At 44.1% G+C, this 14,775-nt stretch overlaps 1 protein-coding gene across 2 annotated transcripts in view; it reads right to left on the reverse strand.

Moving 5' to 3' along the window:
- ZC3HAV1 (zinc finger CCCH-type containing, antiviral 1) overlaps positions 1 to 12,040 on the reverse strand; it is a 70,008-nt gene extending 57,968 nt beyond the window's left edge. For both annotated transcript variants that reach the window (XM_030826025.1, XM_030826024.1), the window contains exon 1: positions 11,344 to 12,040. In XM_030826025.1, the coding sequence (XP_030681885.1) occupies positions 11,344 to 11,651 (308 nt within the window). In that variant the 5' untranslated portion in view covers positions 11,652 to 12,040. The remainder of the gene's footprint in view (positions 1 to 11,343) is intronic.
- Positions 12,041 to 14,775: the final 2,735 nt, after the last annotated feature.

Genomic DNA, 14,775 nt, shown 5'->3' on the forward strand with positions numbered 1-14,775 from the left:
TTCCTATGTCTTTTGGTCTGTCACATAAAAGTCATAGAACCCCTAATCTCTGAGAAAGATCACTTAAAGAAAAATCTTTCATTCATTCAGAACTAAAAAATTCATTTCTTTTACTCGCTCCCTCAAACTCGAAAGCCACATAAAACTTTGCATTTGCAGTCTTCCAGGAAGTGTACCCCCAAGGAATTATATGTTTCTGAAAGTGTGGTTTGACCCCTGCAAATGGATTCTTTAGGGTGGTATTTAAAATGCAGATCCTGGGACGCAGTGGCTTACATCTGTAATCCCAGCAGTTTGGGAGGCTGAGGCGGGTGGATACCTTGAGCTCCGGAATTCAAGACCAGCCTGGGCAACATGACGAAACCTTATCTCTATTAAAAATACAAAAAGTTAGCTGGGCATGGTGGCAGAGGCCTGTAATCCCAGCTACTTCAGAGCTGAGGTGGGAGGATTGTTTGGTGAGAGGATCGCTTGAACCCAGAAGGCAGAGGTTGCAGTGAGCAGAGATCGTGCCACTGCACTCTGGCCTGGGTGAGAGAGGCTCTGTCTAAAAAAAAAAAGAAAGAAAAAATAAAAAGAAAAATTTAAAAATAAATGAATAAAAACACAGATTATCAGGCCCCAACCCACCTCTTCGGAACAGAATTTCCAATAGGTGACTTGGGAACCTGCATTTTAGTAGACTGTTCCATGTGATGAAAATGCATGTCAAAGTTTGAGAAGTACTGCCCCAAAGCTAGGTAACTACATCCCAGAAGCTACTCAAAACAATCCATCATGGATGGAAAAAAATATTGGAACTCCATATATATATATATATATATATATATATATATATTTTTTTTTTTTTTTTTTTTTTTTTTTTTTTGAGATGGAGTCTCGCTCTGTCGCCCCGGCTGGAGTGCAGTGGCGTGATCTCGGCTCACTGCAAGCTCAGCCTCCCAGGTTCACGCCATTCTCCTGCCTCAGCCTCCTGAGTAGCTGGGACTACAGGCGCCCGCCACCACGCCCGGCTAATTTTTTGTATTTTTAGTAGAGACGAGGTTTCACCGTGTTAGCCAGGATGGTCTGGATCTCCTGACCTCGCGATCCGCTCTCCTCGTCCTGCCAAAGTGCTGGGATTACAGGCGTGAGCCACTGCGCCTGGCCGGAACTCCTTATGTTTTTTAATGTAAAAAAATATTTTCAGCCCAGAAAAGTATTGCGTGGGCTGAAAGGGCTGGAGGAGTGGGGGGACTCCCTGGTTAACTGAGAAGGGGCACAAGGGAACCTTTAGGGCTGATGAAAATGTTCTGTATCTGGAGTGTTGTAATGGTTACGCAGAGGCATCCATTTATCAAAACTCTTTAAACCATACACTTTATTTACCTTTTTTTTAAGATGGAGTCTCACTCTGTCGCCCAGGTTGGAGGGCAATGGTGCAATCTCGACTCACTGCAACCTCCACACCCTGGGTTCAAGAGATTCTCCTGCCTCAGCCTCCTGAGTAGCTGGGATTACAAGTGCACGCCACTATGCCCGGCTAAATTTTTTTGTGTGTTTTTTAGTAGAGGTGGGGTTTCACCATGTTGGCCAGGCTGCTCTCAAACTCCTGACCTCAAGTCAGCCGCCTGCCTTGGCCTCCCAAAGTGCTAGGATTACAGGCATGAGCCATCGCGCCCGGCCTCCATACACTTTAAATGGGTACATTTTATTGTATGTAAATCATACCTCAATAAAATTGATTTTAAAAGGTTTTAAAAAGTAAAACAGTAAATAGTATACAAATTAAGAAATTTCCATCATAGAATGTTTAAATAAATGTACACACATTAGGAGTACATGCTCAAAACATTCTCTGCTGATAGGCATGCAGGATCAAAATGTTAGGAAACGATTTCCCTAGATGACCTCTTGTAGCTTGATTTTCTAAATTGGTCTAAAACACATTAAAATATCTTCTCAGTGCCAGGAGTGGTGGTACACATCTGTAATCCCACCTATTCAGGAGGCTGGGGCAGGAGGGTGGCTTGAGCTCGGGAGTTTGAGATCAGCCCAGGCAAAATATTGAGACCCCCGTCTCTATTTTAATAAATAAATAAGTAAATAAAAATAATACATAAAAAATAATAAAATTCTATCTCTTCCCTGTATGGGAAATAGGGAATAGATCATGAAGTAAGTCTCCCTTCTCTCCTCCCAACCTGAGACCAGCTCCCCTGCTGCAATTTGGTTAAAGTGATTTCTCACTGGGCCTGAAATCCTAGGTGCTCCTGAAACCTTTTACCCCTTTTTCACCCCCATGTTATTATGGCTTCTTCTGTTCCAAAGTAGCCGTAGGTAAAGATCGGAGATACCTGGTTTGGAAGTAAATACAGGCAGAAGCAGTAAGCAAATTAGAACCATTTAATGGATGGAAAAATATATCTACTTATTTTAAATGTGTAATTTTGCCGTCTCTGCATTATGTAAAAAGTAGAAAATACTGTGTTATCACATGCTTCATTTGTCACTATTTAAGATTTTATCATGGTTCACAATATTATAATGTCATAACGTTTGTTAGCTTAATTTCTAAAGAAAATTGCAGACACTGAGAGTCAAATTTGATCAGATTAAAAATTTGAGATGTAGTGACTGTGAAAAGAGAACAAAAATTCCCAAATGACTCTTACAGGGCGCACCCTTTTGTGTCACGATGTTGCAGAAAACAGCATGTCTCTAAGGCCACCAGTCCGACAACAACATGACTCCATGGACAGTGCAGAATTAGTTACAGAAGGAACTTCTGGAAGACTTCTCCTAGATGAATACACCCACACAAACAACATGGAACATGCAAGAGTAAAATGCAAATCATTTTTCCTTAGTGAAAGAAGCAGACACAAAAGGCCACATATTATTAGATTCCATTTATAGGAAATGTCCAGAATTGGAAAACAAACGAAAAGTAGGCTAGAGATTGCCAGGGGCTGAGGAAAGGGGAGAAAGAGGACTGGTTCCTGATGGGTGTGGGGTTTCTCTTTGGGGTGATGAAAATGTTCTGGAGTTCCAATAGTGGTAACAGTTGCACAACATCATGAATATACTTATTGCCACTGAACTGTACACTTTAAAATAGTTTTACTTTGGGAGACCCAGGAGGGCAGATCACCTGAAGTCAGGAGTTCAAGACCAGCCTGGCCAACATGGCGAAATCCTGTCTCTACTAAAAATACAAAAATTAGCCGGGCATGGTGGCACGTGCCTGTAATCCCAGCTACCTGGGAGGCTGAGGCAAGAGAATCGCTTGAACCAGGAGGCGGAGGTTGCAGTGAGCCGAGATCGCACCACTGCACTCCAGCCTGGGTGACAGAACAAGGCTCTATCTCAAAAAAATAAATAAACAAATAAAAATAAATCATTTTAGCCATTTTTAAAATGGTAAAAAACAAACCAAAAAAACTGTTACAAACAAAAATAGAGTGCTATGATGACCAAAAAAGTAAAATGCAAATAAGAAGCAACTACTAAGATGCCAAGTAAGACAAACTTAAAAAACGAGTAATAAGACTTAAAAGGGCTAGAGGGCCGGGCGCGGTGGCTCACGCCTGTAATCCCAGCAATTTGGGAGGCCTAGGTGGGCAGATCACGAGGTCAGGAGATCAAGACCATTCTGGCTAACACGGTGAAACCCCGTCTCTACTAAAAATACAAAAAAAAAAAAAAATTAGCCGGGCGTGGTGGCATGCGCCTGTAGTCCCAGCTGCTCAGGAGGCTGAGGCAGGAGAATGGCTTGAACCCGGGAGGCGGAGACTGCATTGAGCGGAGATCCTGCCACTGCACTCCAGCCTGGGCGACAGAGCGAGGCTCTGTCTCAAAAACAAAAAACAACCAACAAACAAACAAAAAAAAACCACAATGAGATACAATTTCACATTCCTTGTATTGGCACAAATTTTAAAAAGCTGATGATACCACTTGACCACGATGTGAGGCAAGGGAAGGCTCTTATTCTTCTGGTGGGAGTATAACTTGGCAAACACACTTTGGAAAACAATTTGGCATTATCACGTAAAACTTTAAGAATCAAAATTCCACTACTAGATCCCTAGGGAAACTCATGTACATGTACACAAAGAAGCATATACCGAAATGTTCAAAGCATAATGGTTTAATAGCGAAAACTTAAAACAATATCAATTTTACTTTGTTTTTTCAGAGGCAGGGTCTCGTTCTATTGCCCAGGCTGGAGGGCAGTGGCGCAACTGCGCCTGACCGCAGCCTCGTCCTCCCAGGCTAAAGTGATTCTCCCGCCTCAGCCTCCTGAGTAAGTGGGACTACAGGTGTGTGCCACTGTGTCCAGCTAATTTTATTTTTTAATGTTTTTGTAGGAGCTATGTTGCCTGGGCTGGTCTCGAACCCCTGACTTCAAGAGATCCTCCCACCTCAGCCTCTTGAAGTACTGGGATTACAGATATTAGCTACTGAGCCCAGTCTCAATTTTAATAATAAGAAAATCAATATATAAATTATGTACATTCATGCAAAAGAAAGCAATGAAAACATTTCAGGGAATCAGAGTAGTCCTTCTCTAAAATTGGTGGGGCCCAGAGCAAGGTTATAAATGGAGGCTTGGATACAAATGTCTAAATATTTAACAGTAATAAATCATGCTGAGCTGGGCTCGGTGGCTCATGCCTGTAATCCCAGCAGTTTAGGAGGCTGAGGCAAGAGGAATGTCTGAGCCCAGGCACTCAAGACCAGCCTGGGCAACACAGTGAGACACCATCTCTACACACACACACACACACACACACACACACACACACACACACACACAAATTAGCCAGGTATGGTGGCATTAACCTGGTCCCAGCTACTGGGAGGCTGACGTGGGAGGATCGTTTGAATCCAGGAGGTGGAGGCTGCCGTGAGCCATGTTTGCACCACCATACTCCAGAGTGGTGACAGAACAAGATCCCGTCTCAAAAAAAAAAAGAAAAGTATATATATGTATATGTATATGTGTGTGTATATATATATGATATATATGAAATAAAAACTTTAATACAAAAACTTTTAAAATTTGTTATAAAAAAAATTTTTTTGAGACAGAGCCACACTCTGTTGCCCAGGCTGGTGTGCAGTGGCATGAACATAGCTCACTGTAACCTCAAAATTCCTGGGATCAAGCAATCCTTCTGCCTCAGCCTCCAGCGTTGCTAGGACTACCACCACACCCAGCTAATATTTTTTACCTAATTATTTTTATTTTTTTATTTATTTTACTTTTTTAAAATTTTTTTATTTTTTTATTTTTTTTTATTTTTTGATGGGGTCTCACTATGTTGTCCAGGCTGGTCTTGAACTCCTGTCCTCGATCCTCTCATCTTGGCCTCCCAAAGCACTGGGAGTACAGCCATGAGCCACTGCACCCAGCCCAGGAAAAAAAAATTTTTTTATTCAAATAATGACTATTTCAAAGCCTTCTGATTGGCATAAGCCAAAAAAGTCTGATAACACCAAGCATTAATTGGCCAGAAAATGAGGAAACTGGGACACTCAGACATATAAGTATAAATTGGCACAGCCACCTTTATACTAATTTGTCAGAATCTGGAAAAGTTGAAGCTATGTAACAATTCAAACCAACAATCCCACTTCCTAATGATCTACCCTGGAAAAGCTCTAACCATGAACATCAAGAGACACTTGCATGTAAATTCTTGGCAGCATGATTTGGTACAACAAAAACCTGGAAATATACCATATATCCATTACTGGGGTGAATAGGTAACTGAACTGTGGCATAAATCCTATGATGAAATACTTTTCAACTGTTAAAATGAATAAACTAGGTCCTTGTGTAGCAATATGAATAGATCTCCAAAACACAGCATTGAATAAAAATTCTAAAACACATAAAATACTACATTTTGTATATGGATACAAATATATACAAGAGGAAATTATAAAATTATGGGAAGGGCAAGATACACACCAAAATCATGATTGAAGCTGCTTCTTTTTTTTTTTTTTTGAGACGGAGTCTCGCTCTGTCACCCAGGCTGGAGCGCAGTGGCGCAATCTCGGCTCACTGCAAGCTCCGCCTCCCAGGTTCACGCCATTCTCCTGCCTCAGCCTCTCCGAGTAGCTGGGACTACAGGCGCCCGCCACCACGCCCGGCTAATTTTTTGTATTTTTAGTAGAGACGGGGTTTCACCGTGGTCTCGATCTCCTGACCTCGTGATCCGCCCGCCTCGGCCTCCCAAAGTGCTGGGATTACAAGCGTGAGCCACCGCGCCCGGCCGAAGCTGCTTCTTAGGAAAGGGAAATGAGACTGGGGATGAGAAAAAAAATAACCTTAGGTCTGTTATGATTGTTTACTATATTTTAAAAGAGGAGCAAAATTGAAAAATGTGAACACTTATTTATTCTAGGAGGTGAGTTATTAACTTGTATGGGTTCAGAATAAATATTCTCTGATGCTTGTTATATTATTCTTTGCGTTTTTCAGTATTCTATTCAATTTGCGAAATAGTCAACTAGTCCTCTTCCTATCTACCCACCCCCACCCAAAATGTGAATTAACCAAAAAGGAAAGACACAAACAGGAAAGAACCCAGAGGAAACACCCACACTGGCAAAAACCGCAAAGCAAGGTAAAGACGCTTAGGCAGCCTGCTTGAAACAGTTAAACAGAAATCATGCAGGCAAAAAAAATTTTTGAATTAATAACTTCATATAGTTACTGGACAATGGAAGTAGCTAGTTAAGAAGTCAAGGCCGGGCGTGGTGGCTCACGCCTGTAATCCCAGCACTTTGGGAGGCTGAGGTGGGCGGATTGCCTGAGCTCAGGAGTTCGAGACCAGACTGGGCAACATAGCGAAACCCCGTCTCTACTAAAAGCAAAAAAAGAAAAAAAATTAGCCAGGCGTGGTGGCAGGGGCCTGTAGTCTCAGCTACGCAGGAGGCTGAGGCAGGAGAATAGCTTGAACCCGGAAGGCGGAAATTGCAGTGAGCCGAGATCGCACCACTGCACTCCAGCCTGGCGACAGAGTGAGACTCTGTCACACACACAAAAAAAGTCAAACAAGGCCGGGAGCGGTGGCTCATGCCTGTAATCCTGCACTTTGGGAGGCTGGGAAGATTGCTTAAGCCCAGGAGTTTGAGAGCAGCCCAGGCAAAATGGCAAAATCCCATCTCTACTAAAAAATACAAAAATTAGCCGGGTGTGGTGGCACATGCTTGTAATCCCAGCTACTCGGGAGGCTGAGGCAGGAGAATCGCTTGAACCCAGGAGGCGGAGGTTGCAGCGAGCCGAGATCACGCCACTGCACTCCAGCCTGGGCGACAGAGTGAGACTCTGTCTCAAAAAAAAAAGAAAAAAAAAAAAAGTTAGCCAGACATGGTGGCGCCCACCTGTAGTCCCAGCTACTCAGCAGGCTGAGGGAGGAGGATCATCTGAGCCCAGGAATTCAAAGTGGCAGTGAGCTATGACCGTGCCACTGCACTTCAGCCTGGATGACAAAGCAAGATCTCATTTCTAAAGAAAAAAAAAAAAAAGGAAGTCATGCAGATTTAGATTCAAATACCAATCCTGCCAGCTTCTAGTTATGTTACTTTCAGTAGGTTTCTGAAAGACTCTATGCCGGAGTTTCCTATAATAAAGATGGGACTTAAAATACTACCTTAGGAGCTATCCTAAGGACTAACCTGGATATCATCTCCAAAGTGCTTATCATAGTGGTTGGCACATAGTTACTTGTTCGATAAATAGTGATTATTTTTGCATCAGAACTGGGATTAGAACTCCATGTGTGGGCATATATTTCAGCAAAGCAAATAGAAATATCCAAACCGATTCACCAAAACAATTATCCAACATCGAAGCAAGCCGTATTGTCAACAAAAATGTATCACTAAAAACATTACAAAAGAAAAGACAGGAACTACAGAATAGACAGGATAAATCCTATCTATAAATAATAGTACCACAGACACAATTTTATACACCCAGCACAATGCAAATCGTTCCCCTGTAAACAGAGACCAGTTTACTGAACTGAATAGTAATGTCAAGATGGGTATCAATTAGTTAACAGATCCCATTAACTGGTAATCTACAAAGAAAGTTCTTAAACTCACAAGTGGCAAGTTTTGGAAGACAAGGTTTTATTATTGCTAAGAGGAAAATATTTTTAAAACGTACGTAGGGAGGAAAAAAACATGTTTTCTAGGACCCGAGGACAAAAAAAAAAAATTCTCCCAGAGGTCCTTGTTATAACACTTTATACATTAATAGATTAAAAGTTTGTAATTCCCAAATTCAAAAGTGATGTAAAACGAAATTAAAAATATGGCTCGGCCAATAAACGTTAGGAAATAAGATTTTATCACTCTACTACAAAAAATAAACTTTACTGAATTCTCTGGAGGGTCCATCCAAATTTAGATAGACCAAATAATCCCTATATTATATATATTTTTATAAAAGTGGGGATTAACAACCCAATTAACGAGTTTAAAACAGTTTTGCTGTTTCAAACCAGGGAAAAATATACCATAATAAAATTCATAAAACTAAAATTTCTAAGCATATTGCCTACAACAAATTGAAATAAAGTATTTAAATGTTAGATATGTAACATATGAAAACAATTATAAGCCAGGTGAGGCAGTGGCTCAGGGCTGTAATCTCAGCACTTTGGAGGCCTAGGCCGGCAGATCGCTTGAGCTCAGGAGTTCGAGACTGGCCTGGCCAACATCGTGAAACCCCATCTCTACTAAAAATACAAAAAATTAGCCAAGCATGGTGGCACACACCTATAATCCCAGCTACTTGGGAGTCTGAGGCAGTAGAATTGCTTGAACCTGGGAGGCAGAATTTGCAGTGAGCTGAGATCTGGCCACTGCACTCCAGCCTTGGGTGACCCTATCTCAAAAAATTTAAAAAAAAAAATTTTTTTTAAAGGATTATGTCTATGGAGCCTTTTTCCTGAAAATAAAAGTTGGATTTATAAGACAATCAGGGAAATCTGAATACCAACTGGACATTAGATGACATTAAAATTGTAACTTTTTTTTACAAAAATGTGATCATTGTACTGTATTATGTTAATAAAACATAGTTCTTATCTTTTAGAGATACTAAAGTACTTAGTAATCAAATGGTTGCTGAGATTTGCTTTAAAATAACACATTGGAGTTGGGGACACATGGGGAATAGGGAGAATAAATGAAACAAAATTGGCCATATTTTGAAAACAGTTGAAATGAAATGATGGGTACAAGGGGCTTCATCATTTTTTTTCTCTCTACTTTTGAGTATGTTGAAAATATCTATAGTAAGAAATCAAAAAATAAAAAGCATATGTATTTCAAACTAAAAGTCAACACTAGTTGGTGAAGAATTTGTCATAATAGAAAAGATAAGAAAAAAAACATAACAAAGCCTTCCAACCATTTTATTTGGTGTAGTGCTAGAACATGCTAGAATGTTCCTTCCTTTTCTATCCTCCACCCTCTGCTCTCTTCTCCTTCTCAGAGATTTCTTCAGTGACCAGCGATGACTTAGATGATTTCCTCGATACCCATAACTCCCAGCAACTCAGAAACAAGCTTCAAATTGTTGCCTCGTAACATATTAAAGAAATTTTTAAATAAAGGAACATATTCAAGCACTTTTTAAAAACGTTAGAGTGAGCTGAAAGGGTTTTTGCTGTAAAGAAATTTTTTAAAAAATATATTGTGTCCTCTACCTCATCCATCTAAAACACTTACCTTTGTGTGTTTTATTACACGTACATTGAGGGTGAGTGACTAGAGTTTCTGTTAGGCGCGTGATCAAAAGTTTGCTGACCAGTCGGACGCGGTGGCTTATGCCTGTAATCCCAGCACTTTGGGAGGCTGAGACAAGTGGATCACCTGAGGTCAGGAGTTCGAGACCAGCCTGGCCAACATGACGAAACCCTGTCTCCACTAAAAATACAAAAATTAGCCAGGTGCGATGGCGCATGCCTGTAATCCCAGCTACTCGGGAGGCTGAGGCAGGAGAATCACTTGAACTTGGGAGGTGGAGGTTGCAGTGAACCGAGGTGGAGCCACTGCACTCCAGCCTAAAAAGTTTGCTGACCACCATTTTAAACCCTGGGACACAAGTCAAAGTGTTTAAGAATGGGCCAAGTGTTTTAAAAAGTACTCTATCGAGAAAAGTAATTGAGCAGAAGCACATAATGACAGAAAGGGTGGGAGGAAAGACTGGCCAGAGAGAACCATTCATTAATTCAACAAGGCATTCATTCAATTCATTCAGAAATGAGATGGGAAGGCGGAACCCGACAAGAAGGGAAAGAGACTTTACAAAAAGGACTTGATGATGACAGATTGTGAGGAAGATTAAAACCCTGCCTGGGGGAAAAGATGAGTTTGACTCTATGGACAGGACACACGCGGGAGAGAAAGGGCTTGGGATCAAGGGAAAGGCCTGGGCAGCGAATGTGGACCTGGAAGCCATCTTTTTAGATGTGCAGCTGTCCTCGAGGGAGCAAGCTCTCTTAGGGAGAAACTGGGAAGAAAATCACTCAAGATACTTAACCCAAACCTTGCAGTACATCTGCATTTCGACGAAAAAAAAAAAAAAGGCAAATGGAAACAACAGAAGCAGTGGCCCGAGAGGTGAGCCGCACTGCTTCAAAGGGATTTAAGAGAGTTATCCCAAGGCAGGCGGTCAACTGCGCGCGCCACCGTGGAGAGACCACCCGGAGGGAAGGCCCGCGGCTGCTACAACTTCAGGAACCTGGAAAAGGGTCACCCCTGCTACGCGCCAGGCATCAGAAAAGCGGTGATGAGGGGCATGGGGGTGACCAGGAAGGGAGGAACAAGCAGAGAGACCTGCGGCTCGCTCCGGCTGAGACGGACCGGGGGCCCAGCGCGGCTGGGTTACTGGCTCCGCCACGTCTAGGGAAGGAGGTAGTAGGGAGGGAAAGACTCAAGATACCAAAGACTGGAGGCTCTTTCCTTCTTTCCCAAACCTGCCTCCCGCTTCTCTAGGCCCTGGCTGGCTCCAGAGCACTTTATTCTTCTGATTCGTGCGGGCAGGTGGGGAAAGGGGTGGAGGTTGAGCCTCGTCTCCGCCAGGCACTAGCATTTTAGCCATTCTCGAGAAAACGTCTGGAGGTGCCGGAAGGAAGGGAATGGCAAAGGCAGAAGCGCGGGCCCTGCAGAGGCTCCCAGAGGGGAGCAGAGAAGGGAGTGGCTGGAGGCAGAGGCTGTCAGGTGCGGGGTCCCGGCGAGGCCGTGCCCCTCCCAGAACAGTGCCCGCCTGGACAGTCCACCCTGACCACGGCTGCGGACAGCGCCCCTCCCTCCGGGTGCACTCACCGCTCCGACTGCGAATAGTTGCACCGGCCCAGCAAGTTGAGCTTGCAGAGATGCAGGTTATCGCAGGGTCTCTGGCAGTACTTGCGACGGCAGACCCGGGCTCGAGTGGTGGCCACCACCGATCGGGTGATCCCGGCCTCGCCGCGGGTCTCCAACACCACAAAGCGGTCGGGCCCGGCCACCTGCAGCACCTCACAGAGCTGCAGCTCAGACAGCGCGATCTTCTGGAGCAGCGCGTCCAGGGCCATGCGGCCCCCATGGGCGCACAGGATTTTGGTGATGAAGCAGCACACCTCCGGGTCCGCCATGGCGCGCTGGCTGCGCTGGCTCTGCCGCGGCGCGGGACTGGGTTCCGCGGAAATCGGAAATCGAAACTTACAAGTGTCCAGGGGCGGGCGCGGGCGGTGCTACTGCTGGGCGCGCCCGGAGTCAGCGAGGGCGCGCTCTCCGTCGCCGTTAGCCCAGCCCAGCGATCCACCCTCGGCTCTCAGGTCAAGAGGCTAGATCTCACCGACCGGGTCCTAGTGGCAGGTTTACAGCCGGCCGCAAGGGCAACTGGGTGGAAAAAAAGAGAACGCGCGGGCAAATCTGCTGGTGACCGCCTGGGGTAGCCCCCTCTCGGTTCTAGGCTCGGCGAGGGTGAGGTTCCCCAGCCGGGCTCCGCGAGGCTTCTTTAGAAAGAAGAGAAACTAAAAGCGATCTTGGGGCTCTGGCCGGTGTTTTATAAGCCAGCCGACTGAGGCGCGTGACGCAAGTCTTGAGAGCCCTGTTGAGGAGTGCGCACCCCACCCATTCCCGGAAAGAGCAGACCCTAGCGAGCGCTTCCTGTGAGCCGTGCGCTCTGCCTCCGTTGGTAGTGAATCTTCCCAGCAACTCCACACGGTAGATACTATCCTCACCCTGAACTTGAGGAAGTAACTTGCACGAACACGCACTGGCATCAAGCGGAGCCCAGATGCCACCGAGTTTCCCCAAATCGCGTCCCCAGGCCCCAGATCGTGGTACCCCAGGCCCCGATGTGCAAGTTTCTCCTCCACCACTGTGCCCTCTTAAAGAACAACGATTGTCACTCTCCCTCGTTTCTGCCTTTTCACGAACTTTTGGACGAACCAAGAGACATGGTGAAACCCTGTCTCTTCTTGACATGGTCTTGCTTACCTAGAATCGCTAACTTGGTGCCCTGAACCACTGCTTGTACCTCAATCGCGATGGACATGTTAAGACATATCCCAAGATTTCAGATCGGTTCCTCCCCGTAGAGATTGGGACAAGAACTTTTCCACCGTGGGGACGTACTTTGACCCCCAGAGTTGACATAAAGATTGTTTTTAAGTGAAAACATTGAGCTACAGAAGATATAGAAAGAAATCTTAATGAAACTTCCCTTATCTGACTAAAGCAGAACCTCCCGAAAACATGGTGCCATTAAAAGCCTCTCGGAGTATTCAGCTGCCAGGAAGACAGACTGTCCCATTACCATTAGCACCAAAAAAACCCAATGGGCTGGGTGCTGTGGCTCAGCCTGTAATCCCAGCACTTTAGGAAGCCGAGGCAGTGGGAGGATTGCTTGAATCCAGGAGTTCAAGACTAGCCTGGGCAACATAGTGAGCTCTCTTCAATAATAATAATAATAATAACCCGGGCATGGTGGTGTACACCTGCAGTCCCAGCTACTCGGGAGCCTGAGGTGGGAGGATTGCTTGAGCATGGGAGGAGGCTGCAGTGAGCCGGGATTGTGCCACTGCACTCCAGCCTGGGCGATAGCACTGAGACTTTGTCTCAAAAACACAAAACAACCCAATCAAAACTTCCAAACTCTCCTACTGAAGCCCTAAAAATTTCCTTTTTGTTAAGTCGAGGTATATAAACCTTTACTTTTGAGTTTTCTCTTACCGGAAGCTCCTGCCTGCATGTGTAAATAAACTTTGTCTTTTCTCCTGTTTATCTGTCTAGTGCCAGTTAATTTTTAGGCCCCCAAAGACAGGACACAAGTTGAAGAGGAAAAAGGTTTTTTTTTTTTTCCGACATCTTCAAATAAAATAGATGGGTCATTGATCAGATAAGAAATACATATTTTTAAAAAATAATAGAATCTGGTTGCCAACTTAGAAATACTTCAAAATGATTAATGAGAATTCTCCTCAGTTTTGTCATTCATGGTATATAAACCCTCTTTCAGGAATAGAGTACTTTGTTATGAAAACCAGGCAAACATGGGGGCCACATAGGATCATCTTAGGATGTCTAAGAGGGACATCTTGTTCCCTCTAGTTGCTGCTTCTATAGTTGTCTTTTAATGCACTTGGCCTTATTTGTGGTCTGACAGGTTCCCAGGGACCTTTTATTATCAAATCAACTAAGTTCTAGATGTTTATTGACTATCTTCTATGTGGTCTTTACATTAGTTAGTAATGTAAGAACATGCAGAAGTTTAAGAAACAGTCCCTGCACTCAAGGAGCATGTATGCGAAGACATGAAAAAATGCATGGAAATATAAGCAAATTCGTGGGTAAATGCCCCAGTGGGAATATAGAAGATGAGAGACTGAAGAGTCTAGATTGGCTACAGTGGTTGGGAGTACAGGCATAGAATTTCCTCCAATTTGAAGCCATGAAAAATGATTTAAGGGCCAGGTGCAGTGGCTTGTGCCTGTAATCCCAACACTTTGGGAGAGCAAGGCAGGAGGATCATGACCATCCTGGGCAACATAGTGTGAGATCCACCTGGGTAACATAGCGAGACCTCATCTCTACTAAAAATAAAAATTAGCCAGACATAGTGGTATGTGCCTGTAGTCCCAACTACTTGGGAGGCTGCGGGGAGAGGATTTCTTAAGCCCGGGAGTTCAAGGTTGCAGTGAGCTACAATTGTGCCACTGCACTCCAGCCAAGGCAACAGAGGAAGATCCTTTTGGAAACGGAAGAGAAGAGAAAGGGAAAGGGAAATGGAAACAGAAAAGGAAAGTGAAAGAGAAAGAAAAGGAAATGGAAAGGGAAAGGGAGGGAAAGGAAAGAAAGGAAGGGAAAGGAAAGGAAGAGAAAGGAAAGGAAGGATGGGAAAGGAAAGAAGGGAAAGGAAAGAGGGAAAAGGAAGGAAAAGGAAAAAAGGAAGGGAAAGGAAAAGAGGAAAAAAGAAGGGAAAGTGGAAGGAAAAAAGAAAGGGAAAGTGAGAGAGAAAGGTGATTTAAGGAGTTCTGGGAAGGGAAAAGGAGACATTTTGAAAAATTTTGAAATATGTGCCATCAGAGATTGGGTTCTCCAGGAAGGAGATCCTGAAATGGAGTTAAGAGTGCAGAACTTTCTCTGCACTTTTTCTGGGGCATAATGCCAGAAAAAGTCAAAGGAAAAAGCATGATTGATCCATGGGGCCTATTAGACTTTGGTGCGGACCTGACAAAGTCTCTGCCAGCCCAATGAGGAGCTCTGGAGTAG

Source organism: Nomascus leucogenys, chromosome 13, assembly GCF_006542625.1.
Source record: "Nomascus leucogenys isolate Asia chromosome 13, Asia_NLE_v1, whole genome shotgun sequence".
Lineage (NCBI taxonomy): Eukaryota > Metazoa > Chordata > Mammalia > Primates > Hylobatidae > Nomascus > Nomascus leucogenys.